Source organism: Triticum urartu, chromosome 5A, assembly GCF_056163025.1.
Source record: "Triticum urartu cultivar PI428250 chromosome 5A, HENAU_Tu73, whole genome shotgun sequence".
Taxonomy (NCBI): Eukaryota; Viridiplantae; Streptophyta; class Magnoliopsida; order Poales; family Poaceae; genus Triticum; species Triticum urartu.
In genome coordinates this window covers 538,392,422-538,413,918 of record NC_141877.1, presented here as the reverse complement: position 1 = coordinate 538,413,918, position 21,497 = coordinate 538,392,422, and the positions used below count along the sequence as shown (strand labels likewise).

General features: G+C 52.0%; 3 protein-coding genes across 5 annotated transcripts; 1 reads left to right on the top strand and 2 right to left on the bottom strand.

Moving 5' to 3' along the window:
* The first annotated feature begins 10,901 nt into the window (after positions 1–10,901).
* On the top strand, positions 10,902–14,203 carry LOC147972618 (uncharacterized). The gene is made up of 2 exons (XM_087524408.1): positions 10,902–12,264; positions 14,133–14,203. Exons 1-2 carry the CDS (start codon positions 10,902–10,904, stop codon positions 14,201–14,203), a joined length of 1,434 nt encoding a protein of 477 aa, XP_087380534.1.
* A 1,887-nt stretch (positions 14,204–16,090) lies between these two features.
* Positions 16,091–18,707, bottom strand: LOC125531021 (protein DETOXIFICATION 41). Of its 2 annotated transcripts, none has more exons than XM_048695425.2 (9): positions 18,578–18,707; positions 18,170–18,496; positions 17,536–18,080; positions 17,365–17,451; positions 17,207–17,263; positions 16,884–17,122; positions 16,684–16,802; positions 16,485–16,571; positions 16,091–16,380 (listed from the first exon to the last, which is right to left on the bottom strand). In XM_048695425.2, the coding sequence occupies exons 2-9, from the start codon at positions 18,464–18,466 to the stop codon at positions 16,300–16,302; spliced, it is 1,512 nt and encodes a 503-aa protein (XP_048551382.1). In that variant the 5' UTR covers positions 18,467–18,496; positions 18,578–18,707; the 3' UTR covers positions 16,091–16,299. The 2 variants fall into 2 exon arrangements, with proteins under 2 accessions (XP_048551382.1, XP_048551381.1); XM_048695424.2 differs by having other exon boundaries at positions 18,170–18,477; positions 18,578–18,664.
* Positions 18,460–21,170, bottom strand: LOC125531020 (uncharacterized). Of its 2 annotated transcripts, XR_015602612.1 has the most exons (3): positions 18,825–21,170; positions 18,578–18,670; positions 18,460–18,496 (listed from the first exon to the last, which is right to left on the bottom strand). XR_015602612.1 is itself a non-coding variant. In XM_087521551.1 (1 exon), exon 1 carries the CDS (start codon positions 20,969–20,971, stop codon positions 18,821–18,823), a length of 2,151 nt encoding a protein of 716 aa, XP_087377677.1. In that variant the 5' UTR covers positions 20,972–21,170. The 2 variants fall into 2 exon arrangements, 1 of the variants encoding a protein (XP_087377677.1); XM_087521551.1 differs by lacking the exons at positions 18,460–18,496; positions 18,578–18,670 and having other exon boundaries at positions 18,821–21,170.
* Positions 21,171–21,497: the final 327 nt, after the last annotated feature.

The window sequence follows — 21,497 nt, the reverse complement described above, 5'->3', positions numbered from 1 at the left end:
GACATGATATGGCCAATATAATTTTTCTCCTTTTGATCTCCATCTTCGGGGCTCCATGATCATCGTTGTCACCGGCATGACACCATGATCTCCATCATCATGATCTCCATCATTGTGTCTTCTTGAAGTTGTCTCGTCATCTATTACTTCTACTACTATGGCTAACACTTTAGCAATAAAGTAAAGTAATTACATGACGTTTATGTTGACACGCAGGTCATAAATAAATTAAGACAACTCCTATGGCTCCTGTCGGTTGTCATACTCATCGACATGCAAGTCGTGATTCCTATTACAAGAACATGATCAATCTCATACATCACATATATCATTCATCACATCCTTTTGGCCATATCACATCACAAGGCATATGCTGCAAAAACAAGTTAGACATCCTCTAATTGTTGTTGCAAGTTTTTTCGTGGCTGCTATAGGTTTCTAGCAAGAACGTTTCTTACCTATGCCAAAACCACAACGTGATATGCCAATTTCTATTTACCCTTCATAAGGACCCTTTTCATCGAATCCGATCCGACTAAAGTGGGAGAGACAGACACCCGCTAGCCACCTTATGCAACTAGTGCATGTTAGTCGGTGCAACCAGTCTCACGTAAGAGTACGTGTAAGGTCGGTCCGGGCCGCTTCATCCCACGATGCCGCCGAATCAAGATAATACTAGTAACGGCAAGTAAATTGACAAAATCAACGCCCACAACTGCTTTGTGTTCTACTCGTGCATAGAAACTACGCATAGACCTAGCTCTGATACCACTGTTGGGGAACGTAGCAGAAATTCAAAATTTTCTACGCATCACCAAGATCAATCTATGGAGTAATCTAACAATGAAGGGAAGGAGAGTGCATCTACATACCCTTGTAGATCGCTAAGCGGAAGCGTTCAAGTGAACGGGGTTGACGGAGTCGTACTCGTCGTGATTCAAATCACCGATGATCCTAGTGCCGAACGGACGGCACCTCCCTGTTCAACACACGTACAGCCCGGTGACGTCTCCTACGCCTTGATCCAGCAAGGGGAGAAGGAGAGGTTGGGGAAGACTCCATCCAGCAGCAGCACAACGGCGTGGTGGTGGTGGAGGAGCGCGGGACTCCAGCAGGGCTTCGCCAAGCACTACGAGAGACGAGTAGGAAGACGGGTAGGGCTGCGCCAACAGGGAGATTGAATCGCGTGTGTTGGGAACCCACAAACGTCAAGTATATATAGGGGGAGGGGAGGGGCTGCGCCCCAACCTAGGGTTCCCTCCCTAGGGCTGGCGGCAGCCCCCACATCCCATCTGGGTGGCGGCCACAAGGGGGAGAGGGGGAGGCGCACCTGGGGTGGGCCTTAAGGCCCATCTGCCCTAGGGTTTGCCCCCTTCCCCTCTTGGAGGCGCCTTGGGCCTTGGTGGGAGGCGCCCCAGCCCACCTAGGGGCTGGTCCCTTCCCACTATTGGCCCAAGTAGGCCGCCGGGGCTGGTGGACCCACCTGGTGGACCCCCGGACCCCTCCGGTGGTCCCGGTACAATACCGGTGATGCCCGGAACACTTATGGTGGCCAAAACCATACTTCCTATATATCAATCTTTACCTCCGGACCATTCTAGAACTCCTCCTGACGTCCGGGATCTCATCCGGGACTCCGAAGAACATTCGGTAACCGCGTGCATACTTTCCCTATAACCCTAGCATCATCGAACCTTAAGTGTGTAGACCCTACGGGTTCGGAACCATGCAGACATGACCGAGACACCTCTCCGGCCAATAACCAACAGCGGGATCTGGATACCCATGTTGGCTCCCACATGTTCCACGATGATTTCATCGGATGAACCACGATGTCAAGGACTTAATCAATCCCGTATACAATTCCCTTTGTCTAGCGGTATTATACTTGCCCGAGATTCGATCGTCGGTATCCCGATACCTTGTTCAATCTCGTTACCGGCAAGTCTCTTTACTCGTTCCGTAACACATCATCCCGTGATCAACTCCTTGGTCACATTGTGCACATTATGATGATGTCCTACCGAGTGGGCCCAGAGATACCTCTCCGTTACACGGAGTGACAAATCCCAGTCTCGATTCGTGCCAACCCAACAGACACTTTCGGAGATACGTGTATTGAACCTTTATAGCCACCCAGTTACGTTGTGACGTTTGGCACACCCAAAGCACTCCTACGGTATCCGGGAGTTGCACAATCTCATGGTCTAAGGAAATGATACTTGACATTAGAAAAGCTTTAGCACACGAACTACACGATCTTTGTGCTAGGCTTAGGATTGGGTCTTGTCCATCACATCATTCTCCTAATGATGTGATCCCATCATCAACGACATACAATGTGTTGGGGAACGTAGCAGAAATTCAAAATTTTCCTACGTGTCACCAAGATCTATCTATGGAGCAACCAGCAACGAGGGGAAGGAAAGTGCATCTACATACCCTTGTAGATCGCTACACGGAAGCGTTCAAGAGAACGGGGTTGATGGAGTCGTACTTGTCGTGATCCAAATCACCGATGATCCTAGTGCCGAACGGACGGCACCTCCATGTTCAACACACGTACAGCCCAGTGACGTCTCCCATGCCTTGATCTAGCAAGGAGAGAGGGAGAGGTTGAGGAAGACTCCATCCAGCAGCAGCACAGCGGCGTGGTGGTGGTGGAGGAGCGTGGTACTCCAGCAGGGCATCCCGGTGACGTCTCCTAATGATGTGATCCCATTATCAACGACATCCAATGTCCATGGTCAGGAAACCATAACCATCTATTGATCAACGAGCTAGTCAACTAGAGGCTTACTATGGACATGGTGTTGTCTATGTATCCACACATGTATCTGAGTTTCCTATCAATACAATTCTAGCATGGATAATAAACGATTATCATGAACAAGGAAATATAATAATAACCAATTTATTATTGCCTCTAGGGCATATTTCCAACACCATGAGCCTGGAATGCGGAGCTACTCCGCCCCTTTTATACTTAAATTCTCACTCGGATGAGATGTAATAAGAAAAACTCCTGAAGTTTATTTATCAAAGACAAGAGCGTTATAATTTTCCCAGTGATTATTATTGTTGTTTTTTTTGTTTGCGTAAGAAATCCCCAGTGGGTGACTTAGCTGCAAATCTGTTTCACCTAAGTTTGAAGAAATCCCCCAGTGGGTGACTTAGCTGCGAATCCGTTTCGCCTAAGTTTGAAAAAATCCTACCGAGTGGAGAGCAATCCTCCCACTCGGGGGCTTAGCTGCAGTCCAGTACTCGCCTAAGTTCCTCACTTAGAGACTTAACTGCAGTCCGGCACTCGCCTAAGTTTGAAAAAATCCTACCAAGTGGAGAGCAATTCTCCCACTCGGGGGCTTAGCTGCAGTCCAGTACTCGCCTAAGTTCTCTCACTTAGAGACTTAGCTGCAGTCCGGCACTCGCCTAAGTTTGAAAAAATCCTACCGAGTGGAGAGCAATCCTCCCATTCGGGGGCTTAGCTGTAGTCCAGTACTCGCCTAAGTCCTCTCACTTAGAGACTTAGCTGCACTCCGGCACTCGCCTAAGTTTGAAAAAATCCTACCGAGTGGATAGCAATCCTCCCACTCGGGGGCTTAGCTGCAGTCCAGTACTCGCCTAAGTCCTCTCACTTAGAGACTTAGCTGCAGTCCGGCAATCACCTAAGTTTGAAAAAATCCTACCGAGTGGTGAGCAATCCTCCCACTCGGGGGCTTAGCTGCAGTCCAGTACTCGCCTAAGTTCTCTCACTTAGAGACATAGCTGCAGTCCAGCACTCGCCTAAGTTTGAAAAAATCCTACCGAGTGGAGAGCAATCCTCCCACTCGGGGGCTTAGCTGCAGTCCAGCACTCGCCTAAAGTTCTCTCACTTAGAGACTTAGCTGCAGTCCGGCACTCGCCTAAGTTTGAAAAAATCCTACGAGTGGAGAGCAATCCTCCCACTCGGGGGCTTAGCTGCAGTCCAGCACTCGCCTAAGTTCTCTCACTTAGAGACTTAGCTGCAGTCCGGCACTCGCCTAAGTTTGAAAAAATCCTACCGAGTGGAGAGGAATCCTCCCACTCGGGGGCTTAGCTACAGTCCAGCACTCGCCTAAGTTTGAAAAAATCCTACCGAGTGGAGAGCAATCCTCCCACTCGGGGGCTTAGCTGCGGTCCAATACTCGCCTAAGTACGAAACACATCTCATTCCTCAAGGACGACGAGGGGCAGGTCGACTGCCACCTTCTCCTGGGGAGCTTCGCCACAAATACAATGTGCGCTCCGTCCCACTCTGCAGTAACAGGGTGTGGGTCGACCGCCGCCTTCTCCTGGGGAGCTTCACCACAAATACAAGACATAGGTCAACTGCTTCCCTCTCCTTCGGAGCTGCACTACGAATGCAAAAGTTGTCTCGAATGAAGAATGGGTTCACTCTGCAGGAGATTCATAAAGATATTCAACGGTAAACCAAGTTCGGGTAAATTCCAAAGGTTCCAAATCACAGATCGAAGTACTCGGACATGCAGCCCGAAAAAGTTTAACGGTTACAAAAACCACTCGGCATTCCGAGGCAAATTTAAGGTGGGACGTAAGAGTTTGTTCACTCCGCGGGAGGAGGGCTGGCAGGCTCGACGAACTCATCCAGGTCGACGCCGTCGGCTATCCGAGTGGCTGCAGCGATGAAAGTCTCCATAAAGGTTCGGAAGTCATGCTTCTGGGTGTTGGCGACCTTGATTGCTGCCAGTTTGTCCTGTCGCACCTCCTTGCAGTGGACACGAACCAAAGACAGAGCCACGTCAGCGCCACACCGAGCAGCAGACTTCTTCCACTCCTGCACTCGGTCGGGGATTTCATTTAGTCGAGTCAGCAGGGACTCGATATCATTTTGGAGCACAGCCTATGGCCAAAGTGCCGGGTCAATCCGCGACATGGCGACCTTCAGTCGAGCCAAGTAGTCCACGGCACTATCGATGCGCGATTCCAAACGGAGCAGATTCATGGCAGTTTCATCTTTCAGAGGAGAGTTGATTGGATCCAAACTAGGCTCGATCCGCTCAGTCTCCTCTTCAAAGTTCTGGCAAAACTCTGCATTCACGATCCAAGGATAAGTCAATTTCCGTACAATGAGTCAACTCAAAAAAAAGTCAGTCGGAACAGAATGTGCACCTCCAAGCTTGATGAACAGCTTCTTGGCAAGACTTCTCAGATAACTCTCCAGATCATCCCTCCTGCGAGCAATGCCTTCCATTTTCTCGCCCTGGACGAGATTCGCCTTCTTCCAGCGCGAGCACTCCTTGTTGGAGTCATTCAGAGCGGTCTTCAGCCTGGTATTCTCTTCTTCCAACTGGCCTACCGAAGCCAGCTTCTGTTCGGCCAGAGCGGTCTTGTCGTCAGCCTCCTTATGAGAAGCGGCCAAATCCTGATCCTTCTTCGCCAGAGCCTCTCTTAGTTTTTCTGCAAAGAAATGATGATTGATTCAGAAATAGCAGAAGGGTACCCAAACCTAAAACTGACCAGTCGACAGACTCGTCTTACCTGCGGCGCCGTCTCTGACCTTTTGCAGCTCTGTCCTGGCCAGCTCCAAGTCAAGGTTCAGTTGAATCTGCTGCTTCTCCAAGTCAACAAAGCAAGCTCCAAGATCACAAGATTTCTGAAATCAAAGGGGAGAAGTTATTTTTATAGCAAAAAAAACAACAAAGGCAATAAATACTAAGACTACGGTCGACTGCCCGCAGTCCACCATAGTCTCGGGGACTACACCCAGTGGGTGCACTTAGCGTGCCCCCACCGGTTCTGATCCCACTCGACCGGTCCGCAGGAGTCGAGTGGGGGGAGTAAAAAAGAGAGAGAGAAAGTAGAACTCAGACCACAATCGACTGCCAGCAGTCGACCGCGGTCTCGGGGACTACACCCAGTGGGTGCACTTGGCGTGCCCCCACTGGTTCTGATCCCACTCGACCGGATCGAGTGGAAGAGATAAACTACCAGTTCGGTTTATACATTCGGCAAAATACAAAGACTACAGTCGACTGCCAGCAGTCCATCGTAGTCTCGGGGACTACACCCAGTGGGTGCACTCAGCGTGCCCCCACTAGTCCAAAAATTCAATCGACACACCCAGTGGGTGTACAGATGCAAAGGTTTTCGGAAAGAATCTTCAGGTAGAACATCCTAACAGAACAAGCGGCGACCAACTAACCTGAACGTTGCTCTGGAGAGCCGAGCTGGCATCATAGGCGGCTTGGCTGGCGTCCCGCACCGTCTTCATCTTCTCCATCATAATGCCCGCCTGGTGTATGGCTTCCTTAGCAGCATTCACCTCATCCTCTGGGACATGATGGATCGCAAAAACTGAAGGTGGGTCGACAGGGGCCTGAGCAGTCGACGAAGAAGGCAAGGCACTCGACAGTGGCTCAGCAAAGGTAACAGAACCCCGATTGACGTCGCCAGTGTCCTGAACAACTGGTTCCGCCCTCGGCGTCGTCTGTAGCACCTCGCTTGCAGTAGCTCGCCTATTTTTCCTTGTCGAAGGCCTCTCGGGCTCTTCATCATCATCAGGGAGGTCAATAACGTTGGGAGCTATGCAAAGTTCAATCGTCAAAGTCACATCACCCAATGGTACGCGTTGCAGTTGAATCGACCAAAATAAAGACAGTATGGCAGGGATCATACCCGGATTAGAAGTGACCGCATACTCCATCACCTCATCTTCGTCCCTGTAAGCTGAGGTCCCGGAGGTAGTAGCGCTGACAGTTCCAAAGTTCGTCCAGTTAAAACAAGAAAAACAAACAGCGCGGAGCGTCGAGTGAATGCAAAGAGAGGCACTCACGCGGAAGCGACGGGGATATCAATCTTGATTTTCGGCAACGCCTTCCGAGTCTTCGGCTCTACAACTCTGGGGTGCTTTGGCGCCTTCTCAGTCGGGGTTGGTGAAGAGATCCGAGGGCGCTTCGAAGACTGACCAGCCGGAGCAGTTGCCTTGTCACGGGCACTCGGTCGTTCTTCGTCAAGCTTGGATCGCCTCTCCCTGCGAGGAGGCAACTCGACTTCTTCTCCACCGCTTGAGTCGTCGCTTCCTCCATCCCCTTCACCATCGGAAGTCCACTCGCCGCTTTCACCGCCACTCACCTCGCCTTCCAGAGCATGCTCTTGCTCCCTGTTGGGCATTGAGTACATTTCAATAATGGCCTGAAAGAAAGTAGGTAGATCAAAGTCAGTCGATGCAATATAGGCAGCTACGCGAGTGAATTCAGATTACAAGCAAAAACTCAGAATCAGACCTGCTCTGGTGCGTGGGACTGGTCGAATGGAGGGACTCTCCTGGCTCCCCTGGGATTGTCCTTATTCCCGGTATTGCCAGACAGCCACTTCTCCAGTGTGTCATCGTCGACCTCCTCTGGGTGGATCCGAGTGGAGTCTTCACGACCCGAATACGTCCACATCAGATGGTCTCGGGCTTGGAGAGGCTGGATGCGCCGCTGAAGGAAGACCTCCAAGAGATCCGTACCAGTGACCCCGTCACGAATAAGCTGGACCACTCGGTCGACCAACACCTTCACGTGCGCCTTCTCCTCCGGGAGCACCTTCAAAGGGGAGGGTTTTTCCACTCGGTCCATGGTAAAGGGAGGGAGGCCAGTCGATTGCCCTGGCGTCGACTGGTCTTTACAGTAAAACCAGGTCGACTGCCATCCGCAAACTGAGTCGGGAAGAATCATGGCCGGGAAGGAGCTTTTCCCTCTCGTCTAGATGCCAAGACCCCCACACATTTGGATCACTTGGGTCCTCTCGTCACTCGGATTAGCCTTTTTCACTGTCTGGGAGCGACAAGTGAAAATATGCTTGAAGAGACCCCAGTGAGGCCGACAACCCAGGAAGTTCTCACACAAAGAAATGAAAGCGGCAAGATAAACGATTGAGTTGGGGGTAAAATGATGGAGTTGTGCCCCAAAGAAGTTCAGAAACCCTCGAAAGAAGGGATGATGGGGCAAGGAAAATCCACGGTCGACGTGGGTGGCAAGAAGGACACGCTCACCCTCCCGAGGCTGCGGCTCAGATTCCTTCCCCGAAAGCCGTGCCGAGTTGTAGGGGATCAGCCCCCCTTCGGCCAAGTCGTCGAGGTCTTCTTGGGAGATCCTCGAGTGGATCCAGTCGCCCTGGATCCAGCCCCTCGCCAGGCCGGACCGCGAGGAAGATCCGCCCCGGCTGGTCGCCTTCCCCTTCGACCTTGCTGTCGCCTTCTTTGCCCGCTCCAGAGCCGCTGTTTTCTCCTTCCCCATTGTCGCCGGCGAGACGCGTACGGTGCGGTGGCGCTGGGGCGAGAGTGAGTGCAGCGGAGGGGCGTGAGGAAGAGAAGAGGAAATGAGATGCACTGTTCGGGAGACTCCGGTCCGGCGCTTTATATCAGGCCGCTTCCGAGTGGCTGACGGGTAGGCCCAGGCGGCTCTGTCAAATCCCGTAACGACCGCGCGCACGATACGTGGCGAAAAAGGTGGCGCGGGGATCGAGGCGGCTCCGCTCTATCCCATCCGGTTACTGCGGCCTCCCCCGTCCCGCGCGCTTCCCAAAATTCGGATCCCACGAAATCTGCGCGCAACAAACAACTGGTCAGACCAAAGATCTCCTCCGCACCATCACTCGGAGCCTTACAAGTAAAGAAACCCACTCGAGGAAGAATTAAGAATGGATCAAGGCGACTGAAAAGGAAGTTGTTGTCGTCACTCGGGTCCGTTGATCTGTAACAAGATATGCTCACGGCATGAAAAACGAGTCAGAGAAGTTCTCAACTCCTTCCCCACTCAAACCTCGATCCATTCGGGGGCTAATGATGAAGCTATGTACCTAGGGTAGGATCATGGACCTGTCCTAACTGCCCTACCCAAGGACATCTCTAGAAGAAACCACCTTTCAATCGACTTGGAGGTGTTCCACTCGACAGACTCGAAGACGCTCGACCAAGAAGCAATCACTCGACCAAGATCCAACCACTCAACGGCCAAGAGACCTGAAGTCACTCCACACGCTAACAGTCGGTCATTAAGTAGCTTTTATGGTCATCATAACACTTTATTACTAGCGTTACCAGTAACGTCCTGCCTTAATGTACATTGAACCCTTTGTAACGTGGGTTGGCCGGGGTCCTGGCGCACTCTATATAAGCCACCCCCCTCCTCTGAGACAAGGGTTCGCACCTCTGTAACCCATATTCATATAATCCAGTCGACCGCCTCCGGGCTCCGAGACGTAGGGCTATTACTTCCTCCGAGAAGGGCCTGAACTCGTAAACCTTGCATGCTTACAACTTCTCCACAGCTAAGATCTTGCCTCTCCATACTTACCCCCCTACACTACTATCATACCTAGAACCATGACACCAACCCCCTAGCAGATTCAATCCACCCAGGGACCGGGTGATCCCTACACCGTCACCCAATCCCCTGCATGGATTAAACCCCGAATCTCCTAAATTCGTCCCTCAACAGATCACGTTCGGTTCACCCCTCAGCAGGCACATAACGAGTTCGCTTTGGGCTGCGCCGCAAGCGAGAGTTCCCCTCAGGTCGCTCGGGGTTTCTTTCCACGGGTGGGGAGACGATGATTTTTCCCGTGCGTTTCGCGAAGACCGGAGGGGTTTCAGTCGGGGAACGGACCCACGCCAGGCTTAACCGAATATGCATTAACAGATGGGTCGGGGTCACACCCAGACGGGGGGCGATCCCCATGGATCCGTGGGGGTTGGGCCCCAAACCTCGCGGGGGAGGGAGTAAACAAACAAGGCCTTAGATGGTGGCGCCCAGGTCATGCGTGGCATGGACCAAGCGGGATGATGCTCCATCATGCGCAGCTTGTGGTTGTGCACCTTCTGGTGGCTAGCCCGCCCCCGCACGGTCTTGAAAGTGCGCGAGCAAAACTTACACTTGAACGTGCCCTCCTGCACCTCCTTGTTGGAAGACGATGACGAGTCGGTGGGTGCTTTTTCAATAAACATGGTAGCGTTATTTGTAGGAGTGAAATCGTTTTCATTCTCCATATAATTATTCATTAATACCTCCTAACTACATGTATTTCCGCTAAATGACATCATAAATTCAGTTTGCATCCATTAAAATTGTTCCTTGTTATTCTTAACAAAGTTGTTCTTTCTCATTACAAAAAAAACACTATGCTAGACTAATAAACTTGTAATGTTGTAGTTGTAGAGTCTACTTCCACTACACGAAAATCATAAATATGTCGATTACAAAAACTACTCGATGAAGCAACATTGAACTCGGCGAACCACTGAAACAATTTTATCACAATATGCCATTAGCATGTCAATGAAGCATGAGGGTGCCGCCAGTCGGAAAACCATTGAAATGCAGGTCCGTCCGAGCTAACTGCGCTAACCTCACGTCAACCACATATTACACTCTCTTCCGTAAAGACAATTGAGACTGGTACACACCATAGCTTTAGAGACGGTTTTGTTAGACAGCCCTTATTCAATTACCCTACTATCTAAGTCATAGCGAATTGTACACGTCAAGTGATCTATGACAAATCAAACTCATGATTGTAGGATTGACATGTCTAGATAACTGAAGAGTTGTCAAAGGCAGGGCGAAATCCCTTCTCGCCTTACCGATGTTGCTAGAGGTGACACTTGCGGATGTCATAACCTTCTTGGATGCGGTGCCATGGCCTTTCGTCTGTGTCCCTCTTCGAGCACCAGGGAATTGTTAACATGTAACTCTTGTGTTGTAACAGTCTGGCACGTCTAGCACGTATAGCCCTATAGTTTCTAGGATCTTAACCGCAGCCTAGGCCTGTGTGCCTATCTCTCCGGGCTTCTCCTCTATGTAAACCTGTTGTACCATGTTGTAATTGTGTGATAGAATCAATCCACTATTCTACTTGGTATCAAACACTGGGTCCTCGCCATGGCCGACACCCCCGGCTCCTCCTTCTCCGCTACAACCAGCTCCACCTCCGGCACCTCGGCCGCCCCCGCTGCTGGCACCACCCCGGCCACCGGCCCTGCCACCTCAACTTCGTTCGTCTTCGGCACTCTCCCATCCTCCTTCTTCGGTATCACCCCCCACACCGGCTCCCAATTCGCCCCCGTCTTCTCCTCCTCTGCGCCCCCGCCGCCGGCGCCCCCTGCCAAAAACCCTATCTTCCAAGATCACATCTCAAACCACATAAAATTCCTTCTCAATCCTGCCGAACACAACTACCACAAGTGTAAGACCTTCTTCCTCATGGTTCTCGTCCGCTACGGCATCACCTACCTCATCGAGCACCCAGCTCCCCCCAACGCCGACGCCCAGGACCTCGAACTCGACACTCATGTCGTTCTCTGGATGTATTCCACCCTCGCGGACACCCTCGTTGATCATGTGATCGGCACCACCAACACCCACGCGCTTTGGACGCGGATCCACGACTACTTCCTCTCCAATCACGCCGCCCAGTACATGATGCTGAACAGGCAGTACCGCAACCTCAAACAGGGGGATCTCTCGGTTGACGAGTACGCGCGCCGCATGAAGCTGCTCACCGCCGGTCTCGTCGACATCGACCACGCGGTCACCGAGGTCGACCTCACCACCCAGTTCCTCCACGGCCTCGACCAACGCCTCAACAACATCCGCGTCATCTTGGGTGACACCGTCCCTCTGCCGCCGTTCGAGACGGTCTTTTCACGGGTCAAACTCGCCGAGGAGAACCTCGCCCAGCGCGCCGCCGAGGCTGGCGCCATGGTCCTCGCTGTCCACGGGAGCAGTGCTCCCCCTGGCGGTTCCTCCGGGGCCAGCGGCTCCGGCTCTCGCTCCGGTGATCATGGTGATCGTCCCCAGGAGCGCTCCAACGACCGCGACAACGGGCGCGGCTACAACTCGCGTCAACCTGATGGTGGTGATCGTGGTGAGCACGGTCGCGGACGCGGCCGTGGACGTGGCCGCGGGCGCGGCGACCAAGGCCGCGGCGCTGCCCCGCCCTTCTCTCCGTACACGGGCTTCTTCGCTCCGTATGGGATGGCCTTGCCGCCGCCTTGTCCTGGCTGGGTTCCTCCAAACGCCGCGGGTGTCCTCGGCCCCTGTCCTGGCTCGCATGCCCAGGCCTACCCCATGCAGTACCAGCCTTACTCCGCCCCGGCGCCGTACCAGCCACCTCAACCCTCTTGGGATCATCTCACCATGTTGAACGCCGCCTACAGCGCCCACGGCTTCCCCAACTACGGCACTGCACCGAACGAATGGTACCTCGACAGTGGCGCCTCCAACCACGTGACTGGCAACTCTGGTAACCTCACAAACTCGTCTTCTTCATTAAAGCATAATTTTTCAAGCATTGTTGTAGGCAACGGTTCTCACATGCCCATCCATTCCATCGGCTCCACCACTCTATCACCCCATAACTTTCATTTACGCAACATTCTCTTCTCCACTAATGTCACCACTAGCTTCATCTTTGTTCGTCAATTTACCAAAGATAATTCTTGCTCTATAGAGTTTTACCCATTTGGTTTTCTCGTGAAGGACCTTCGCACCAGGAAAGTAATCATGATCTCCGCTAGCTCCGGCGACCTCTACCCCTTCATCAGCAATAACAAGACGTGGCGTGCCGCTTTCTCCGTTCAAGCTTCTTTCGGTGATGTGTGGCATCGTAGGCTCAGCCACCCCAGTGTTCAGTCTCTTAGTTCGTTATCACATGAATTTCTTCTCCCTTGTAATAAACCCTCATCTGCCCCATGTAGTGCATGTCAACTTGGGCGACAACCATGGCTCTCTTTTCCCACTTCTACTAGCCGCACGTATGCACCCTTCGAGTTAATACATTGTGACTTGTGGATGTCTCCCGTTGTGAGTTTTTCTGGCTACCAATATTACTTGATCATACTTGATGATTTCTCCCATTTTTCGTGGTCCTTTCCGCTACGTAAAAAATCGGACACGTCCCTCACGCTCCAACGCTTCTTCTCCTACGTCAAAACTCAATACAACGTTATCATTAAAGCTCTCCAATGCGATAACGGCGGCGAATTCATTAACTCTTCTCTTTGTACCTTCTTCTCCACAAATGGCATTGTCTATCGCTTTTCCTGTCCACACACCTCCCCGCAAAATGGCAAAGCCGAACGCCTTCTCCGAGCCACCAACGACATTGTTCGTACCCTCCTCATCCAAGCCAGCTTGCCACCACCATTTTGGGTTGAAGCCCTCCACACCGCCACCTACCTCCTTAATCGTCGACCATCTCGTGCGGTTCACTACTCCACTCCATACTTTCTCCTTCATGGCATTCACCCGACCTATGATCATTTACGCGTTTTTGGCTGCCCTCTACGCCATGGCACCCCACAAGCTTGCTCCATGCTCTACACGGTGTGTTTTTCTCGGTTATCCACTAGAACACAAAGGCTATCGATGCTATGACCTCGCGTCTCGCCACGTTATTGTGTTTCATCATGTTATTTTTTACGAGTCCACCTTTCCATACGAGCCAACTCCACCTGCGCCCCCCCCCCTCCCTTGCCACAGAAAATCCCGGCCGTCTCCCACTGCAGATCTGCCCTTTTCCCAATCCCAACGACCCACCTACCTCGGACGGATCCCACCCACCCGACCACCCAGGCCAGATTCGGTCTCCACCAATCCCGCCAACCCACTCACCCTACCACTCCGCCCCCACCACCACGCGTCCACCATCCAACGGCCAGCCCCACCTGCCTCGGTCTCCCACACGCGGCTCCCACCCCCCGTCACCTCAGGATCCCGTGCCTGCCCCGCCATCCGCCTCGGATCGCTCGCCTGCCGCATCTGACATCGCATCCACTCCGGATCCCGCGCCCACTACCGATTCTCCCACCCAGAGCCCCACCAAATCTCCCTCGTTTTCCATGTCAACCAATACCACGGCTCTACCAATCCCGCCTCGTGCACTCCCTGTTGCACCTCCTGTTAACTCTCATAAAATGCGAACTCGAGCCAAAACCAGTTTCTGTCAACCCCGGCTCTTATTTCTAGCTGATGCCATGTCTTCTACCATCTCACCCATTCCCCCCACCTATCACTCCGCCCTCAAAGACCCCAACTGGCTACAAGCAATGCGTGACAAATTTAATGCTCTAATGAAGAATTCGACTTGGTCTTTGGTTCCCAAACCTGCAGGTGTCAACGTGGTCACGGGCAAATGGATATTTCGCCACAAGTTCAACACTGACGGTACATTGGCTCGCTAAAAGGCGCGATGGGTCGTTCGCGGGTTCACACAAAAGGAGGGTGTGGACTATGGGGAAACATTCAGCCCCGTGGTAAAACCGGCCACCATCCGGGTGGTCTTGAGCATCGTCGTGTCAAGCTCCTGGCCAATTCATCAACTTGATGTGAAAACGCATTTCTTCATGGGGATCTCAAGGAGACTGTCTATTGTGCCCAACCGGCTGGCTTCCTCCATCCCTCTCATCCGGATCACGTTTGCCTCCTCCGTAAGTCCCTCTATGGCCTTAAGCAGGCTCCCCGCACGTGGTTTCATCGCTTTCAAACCTTTCTCCTCACCCTTGGTTTTCATGCCTCCAAAAGTGACTCCTCTTTGTTCATTCTCACTCATGGATCCTCCATTGCTTAATTATTGGTCTACGTGGACAACATCATTTTGACCGCTAGCACGCCTACCACTCTCCACTACGTCATCAACTCCCTCAAACGGGAGTTCTCCATGTCTGACTTGGGTGATCTCCATCATTTCCTTGGCATCTATGTGACACCCAACGCAGCCGGCTTGTTCTTGAACCAGCAACAGTACACGCTTGAGCTTCTCCAACGCGCCAACATGTTGAACTGTAAACCCGTGTCCACCCCATCGACACCACGTCCAAACTATCCGCTAGTGCTAGTCCACTGCTCACCAATCCCACTGCCTACAGGAGCATCGCTGGTGCTCTCCAATACCTCACACTCACTCGGCCCGGACATCTCCTACGCCGTCCAACAAATTTGCCTCTTCATGCATGAACCACGGGAGTCCCACATGCTCTTAGTCAAACGTATTCTACGCTACCTCGCGACACTTCTCACAACGGTCTCCAGTTCTATCGGTCTTCCTCCTTGGATCTTCTTGCTTATACCGATGCCGACTGGGCCGGTTGCCCGGACACACGCAAATCTACCTCAGGATTTTGCGTCTTTCTCGGGCAGAACTTGATCTCTTGGTCCTCCAAACGCCAGCCTACAGTCTCCCGATCCAGCGCCGAGGCTGAATATCGAGGTGTGGCCAACTGCGTTGCCGAGTCCTGCTGGGTCCGCCAGTTGCTTCATGAACTTCGGCGACCACCATCACGCGCGACTATCATCTACTGTGACAACGTCAGTGCGTCATACCTTGCCTCCAATCCGGTACAGCATCAACGCACAAAACACATTGAGATTGATCTACATTTTGTGCGCGACCGCGTCGCTCTTGGTGAGGCCCGTGTGCTTCACGTACCATCCAGCTCACAGTTCGCGGATGTCTTCACTAAAGGGCTACCATCCTTGGTGTTTATCGAGTTTCGATCCAGCTTGAACATCCTACCCAATGGCGTCCCAGTTGAGGGGGGTGTTAACATGTAACTCTTGTGTTGTAACAGTATGGCACATCTAGCACGTCCAGCCCTAGTTTCTAGGATCTTAACCGCAGCCCAGGCCTGCGTGCCTACCTCTCCGGGCTTCTCCACTATGTAAACCTGCTGTACCATGTTGTAATTGTGTGATAGAATCAATCCACTGTTCTACTGGAATACCCAAGGTCCGGTTGCCCAGATCAGACGATGACGGCGTCCCGAATCAAATTCGAAGACACGATTCAGGTGTGAATAGTGTAATTTCGTGCTTGTCTTTTTCAAACACTATTCATTCATGCAGATTTTTCTTTTGGTTTTTTCATATGTATTTTGATTTCGGATCTGAAATTTCTAGGGATTGTAGACACATGTCCTATGAACATTCAAGAAAAATGTAGCGGATTCCGTACAGACAAAAAAACCACCAGCCCACAACATGCTGGTGCTGACAAACGGGGCCCATGGCACCACCTCAGGCTGACCAGCAGGGTCCATATCGACCTCAATAATCTGGGGGCATCATCAAAGTGTAAGAGCTCAAAGAAATCAAACCATTTCTTGTCCAGCAGCCAGGGATAATTAACCATTTAACTACTACAAGTCCATCATCTGAGTTTCAACTTATTGCACAAACCGAAAGGCACTATAGCCACTTGGTAAAGTTCGGCACCTAGCTACTACTCCCGGACAGTGCTCCTTGCAAACAATGGTCGTCAAACAGAGCCCCCAACCGGTCATCAGACGTCGTCATCATCGACCACCAGCACGCCGCCCTCGTCTGCCGCGGTGCGCCGCAGTCGCTGGATCACCTTCTCAACCTAAGCACATACATGACATAGCCGTGTCATTGCCATGAGCACAGGGAGAAACAGAAGATTCAGCTGAAATAATCATGCATGGAATGGGAGGAGAGCGAGCCCACCTCGCTATCCCAGTTGGTCCTGGCCGTGATGACGATCAGAGCCACCGTCTGGATCGCGACCCCTATGATCAAGCCCCACCAGATCCCCTGAATTACCACAAACAGATGCAACTGATCATCAGACCTCTGGAAAAATATGTTGCAAGATAGAGGTTAACTAACTGAAGATGAAATTAGGGTGGGAAGCTAATTAGCTTACAGCTGCTCCCAGGCTTGTTTTGAACCCTAGGACGCATCCAATCGGCAGCCCAATGATGTAGTAAGCCCCGACGTTGACATAGGCAACTATGACCTGCCACCCGCTCCCGACCGCGACTCCTGCAGAGATTCCAGGAGTTTAGTTCCTTTGGTCAATGCAAACTAGGTACTGTATGATCTCTGACAAAATTTCAGGTGTACCTGAGAGGATTGGCTGGATCCCATTCAAGAAGATGCTGATGGCCAGCAATGGCATCAGAGCGATGACGGCCTCGATCACCGTCGTGCTACTTGTGTAGAGGGTGCTCAGCGGGTACCTAAGGGCCATGACTACAATCGTGGCGAGAATGCTGAAGGCGATGCTCGCCATGACGACCACCATGACCGACAACCTCGCGACCTTTGGATGGCCAGCGCCAAGCTCGTTGCTGACGCGAATGCTGCACAATACATTGATGCAAATGTTTGATCAGCACGGGAAAAATGGGTATACATCCTGGTAGGTCTCGTTCATTTGCACTGACCTGGCCGCATAGCTCAAACCAAGCATGATTTGGAAGTCCCAGTTCCAGTAGTTGATGCTGAAACAAGTCAAAGAGATAGCGATGCATGTTATGTCTTATGTGTGAATATGAAGATACGATCAGACATTAAACTTGGGCTGAATCATGGAGTGGCGTACCAGATAGAGAGTGAATCAAGAGCAATCTCTGAGTTGGGGAGGAAGCCAGTCAGAAGCACAAATCCTTGCACGTACCAGACCTCCAACCTGACAAAGAACACAACAACGCAAGACATAAACAAGCAAGAACTACCAAACAGTTAACTAGAAATGGCTGATAAATTTACTCACGCTAGCATAACAGCCGACGCGAAGGCGAGCTTGGCGTATCCCCAGAGGCCTCTGAAAGCAAGCATGGACAGCCCAGTCCACGTCTCCTTACAAGCTGGGCTCCAGATGATGTACGCCCAGGTCAACGCCACGAGCACCCACCAAGAGAAGCTCAGAGTCAGAGCCGCACCGAGAAGGCCAAAGCTGAGCACGAACACAGCGAGCCATGAGATGAAGATGTGGAAGACCAGCACAGCAAGCACCATGTACGCTACGGGGTTGACGATGTTCTGAGCCTGCAGGAACCTCTGCATCGGGCAGAAGAGTGCAAACGCGAGCAGCTGTGGCACCAGCCCACGAGCATACAGCTGCCCTGCCACAGCCACGTCCTCAGCCTGCCCAATGAGCTGCAGGAATGGGCCAGAGTACCAGTAGAAGAAAGCTATGGCGACGGCCGTCACAAACTGGAGGACGAGCGCTCTCTGGCAAACAACACCCATCGCCCTGTACCTCCTCGCACCGTAGGCCTGGCCGCACACAGTCTGCACTGCAGTCGACATGCCAAGCTGCATTCCGCATACAAGTGAGAAGACGTCGTTTCTAAGCAGCACAAAGGACTATACTACATAGTGCAAGAACGAGCGCAGCTAGTTACCATGATGCCATAGGCTAGGCCCTGGATGCCGATGTTGGTGATGGAGGCCCCGGCAAGCTCGAGCTCACCAAGGTGGCCAACGAACATCTGCGTGACGAGGCTGAGAGTGAAGCTGAAGAGCGTGATGAGGATGGACGCCCATGAGATGCGCCACAGGTTGCCGGCCTCCCACAATGCCAGCCGCGACAGCACGTCGAATGGCACCGGCTCCCGCCGCAGCAGCTCCTCCGAGGCGGCTGACTGGTCATCGATGAAGTCCAGCAACGGCGCCGTCGCAGCGTCGCCATCTCCCTCCATTGTCTCCTCCCCTTAAGTGTTTCACTCAGTCTAGTTCATTATGGACCAAACCCTTGTGATGCTGATATATGCATGAACATGTGTACTGTTCAGTAGTTGCAGCTAACTAACCTTCAGGTTCCATACCTACCAGTCTATTGACTGGTTGTGAATAAGTTGGTGACAGGTGCAGGGGTATGAGCATGAAGCATGAAACGTTACCAACTGAACACAAAACTAAAATCTGTCAGTTTTAGGTAGAAGAAAGTGAGTAAGCTTTCCAGTATTTATGCATCTGTTTCTAACAATCAGATCAAATCTTAAACATTCTTGCCAATAAATACATGATACATCAAAATGTCAGACAGCAATAGCTTACTTTTCTTGTTTCAGAAGACCTCTTTCTAAAAACTTAACTATAAGCTTTCCAGAAGTTTGTTGTTTCTCTAAGGTCAGCTGATTGTCAACTTTTTGACACAATTTAATATCAGGAATTAAATTTCTCTGAAACATCTGGCACGCCACATTGTTTGACTGAACTGCGAGACCTCTATTAAGAAAACTCTCCATCAGAATGTGGCATGTCTGAGCGTCTCTCTGTGAGGCAGTTCTCAGTACCTTGCTGAGGAGACTGTAAGCTTCATTTATTTTACCTAATGCACATAGCTTCTCGATGACCTGATTGTATACACTCTTAAGCTCTTGTCTTGCTAACATCTTATCCAGTAGATCGAGTAATTCTTCCACTGTACCCTTCTCACAGTACCTATGTATCACTGTCCTGTATGTAACAAGTGTAGGGACAATTCCTCTATTAAGCATTTTCTTCACAAGCTCTGTCGCTTCTTTCAGCCGACCTTTCTTTCCCAAAGCATTCACAACAACAGTATAAGTTACAACATCTGGATGCCTGTTGCTGAGATACAAGTCATCCAACAAAGACAGTGCTGATTCCAAATCCCCCTGCCGAGAAAATCCATGAATTACAGTAGTAAAGTTGATAACATTAATGGTACAACCTTTGCTTTGGCACTGCTCCATGAAGTCTTTGGCCTCCCCTGGCTTTCCTTCCTTACATAACGCATGGATCAGTAAGTTAATCTCCACAGTAGTGGGAAAGAAACCCTTTTGCAACATCTGGGCGACGACATCACATGATTCCTTTAGTTTCCCTTCTCTTCTAAACCCATGCATTACAACACTGTATGTGATATCACTGGGAGTCCACCATTCCTCTCCACTGTTGTTTAGCAATTCCCAAGCCTCTGAAGTTTTCCCAGCTTTGCAGAGACCATTTAACAGTGCAGTATGCGTGACTATGTTTGGCTTGCAGCCATTCTTATACATATGCTTCATCATCTTTCTTGCTTGATCAATTTCCCCGATCCGGCAGAACCCATCAACAACTGCGCTATATGTCACAACGTCAGGGTGACATTCTTTTGAGATCATCTCACTTACAATCTCCTTTGCCTCAGCCATCCTCCCATTCACGCAGAAAGAGTGCACAACTGCACTATATCCAACCTCATCAACACGGAACCTTTTCCCCTCTGACTCCCTCAAGAACTCCAACGCCTCATCTGCATGCCCATGCTTTGCAAGCACATGGATAAGCATGTTATATGTGACCTGATCTGGAAATAGACCCGCATCATTCCTCATCCTCCCAAGCAAACCCCGCACCTCTGCCACCCTCTTCTCCTTGCACAAGAAGCCCATGGCTGTATAATAGGTAATCTTATCAGGTGGGCACCCATTTTGCAGCATTACACCGATCATCTCTAGCGCCTCAACAACCCTCCACACACTACATAACCCCTTGATAAGGCAATTGTATGTGACTACATCCGGCTCGACCCCAACACGGCGCATCCGCTCAGCAAACTCTATTGCCTTGTCAATGCGCCCGGCAAAAATAAGCACATTCACTGTCACATTGCATATCGATATGTCAGGTGCGCACCCGTCCTTCTGCATGAGTTGGAGCACGCGCATGGCGGAGCGGAGCTTCCCCGCGCGGCTGTACGAGAGCATGAGGTGCGCGAACTGCTGCGTCCCGCGCCTCATGCGGCGGCGGATCATGAGGCGCATGACGCGCCGGGCGGGGTCGTGGAGCCTGGTGTGGCTGAGGAGGCTCAGCATTTCATCGAACACCTCCGGTGCGTGACGGTAGCGCCACTGGCGGTCGGCCCAGCGGAAGAACTCGAACGCGGCGCGGGCGTCCGTCTGCGCCTGCGCGCGGAGCACGGCGCGGACCTGCGGCGGGGAGAGCACCCGAAGCAGGTGCCGGAGGTGCGCCTCCAGCTTCGGGGTCCACGAGCCCCGGAGCTCGAGCAGCTTGCAGGTGTCGCGCACGAGGCGGCTGCGCGACTCCTCCGCGAGGTCATCGTCGTGGGGTATCTCCTTGACGACGCACGCGGGGGCGAGTTCTCCCGCGGCGGCCGAGGAAGATGCGGCGGTGGTGGACAGGCGGCGGGGTTGGAGGAGGATGAGAAATGGTTTTTTGCTTAGATGCCCAGCCATGGCGCCCGCTCGCGTGCGCGGGAGGAAATGCGATTGGTGGTTAGGACGGCGATTGGCAATGGCCGGAGGGTGCCGGCGGCGGCGGCGGGCGGCAGGTCACTCGCCGACGATGGATGGGCCGGAGCAAGCTGTGTGGGTTCACAGCGTCAGGGCAGCCCACGTAGCCTTTTTGTTACAATGTCCAGTAGTCGTATGATTTTGAAATACCAGGCTTCTCCATCTTCAGCTCTTTCATCTGGCTCCACCCTTGTCTTGTTTTTTAAGAGCAACTCTAGCCAAATAGTCATATTTGACAGCCTCCAAATGTTTATGGAGCGAATCTGTTGAAATGATGCTGAAACTTAGAGTCTTCATATTTGTTGCTTACGTAATTATGGTTGAGGAGAAGTGTGGTTTATCAGCGAACCGGTATGTGGGCTGTGGCAACAAAAAAGGCGATCTAGGTCTTGCGTGCGCGGCCGCCGCCGGCCGCCACTTCGGCGGCCGCGTCGACGCCACCGCTTCTCCGACCCCTCCGGCCGCATGG

What these genes read in the sequence shown, in the direction of transcription:
- LOC147972618 (XM_087524408.1), top strand. Translation starts at nt 10,902, where the DNA reads ATGGCCGACACCCCCGGCTCCTCCTTCTCCGCTACAACCAGCTCCACC. An exon ending in CCACGTGACTGGCAACTCTG is followed by an intron (nt 12,265 to 14,132) that starts GTAACCTCACAA and finishes CCAAACCTGCAG; the next exon opens with GTGTCAACGTGGTCACGGGC.
- LOC125531021 (XM_048695424.2), bottom strand. Translation starts at nt 18,650, where the DNA reads ATGCTCATACCCCTGCACCTGTCACCAACTTATTCACAACCAGTCAAT. An exon ending in GCCTAGCCTATGGCATCATG is followed by an intron (nt 18,081 to 18,169) that starts GTAACTAGCTGC and finishes TGCGGAATGCAG; the next exon opens with CTTGGCATGTCGACTGCAGT. An exon ending in GATCCAGCCAATCCTCTCAG is followed by an intron (nt 16,803 to 16,883) that starts GTACACCTGAAA and finishes GAATCTCTGCAG; the next exon opens with GAGTCGCGGTCGGGAGCGGG.
- LOC125531020 (XM_087521551.1), bottom strand. Translation starts at nt 20,971, where the DNA reads ATGGCTGGGCATCTAAGCAAAAAACCATTTCTCATCCTCCTCCAACCC.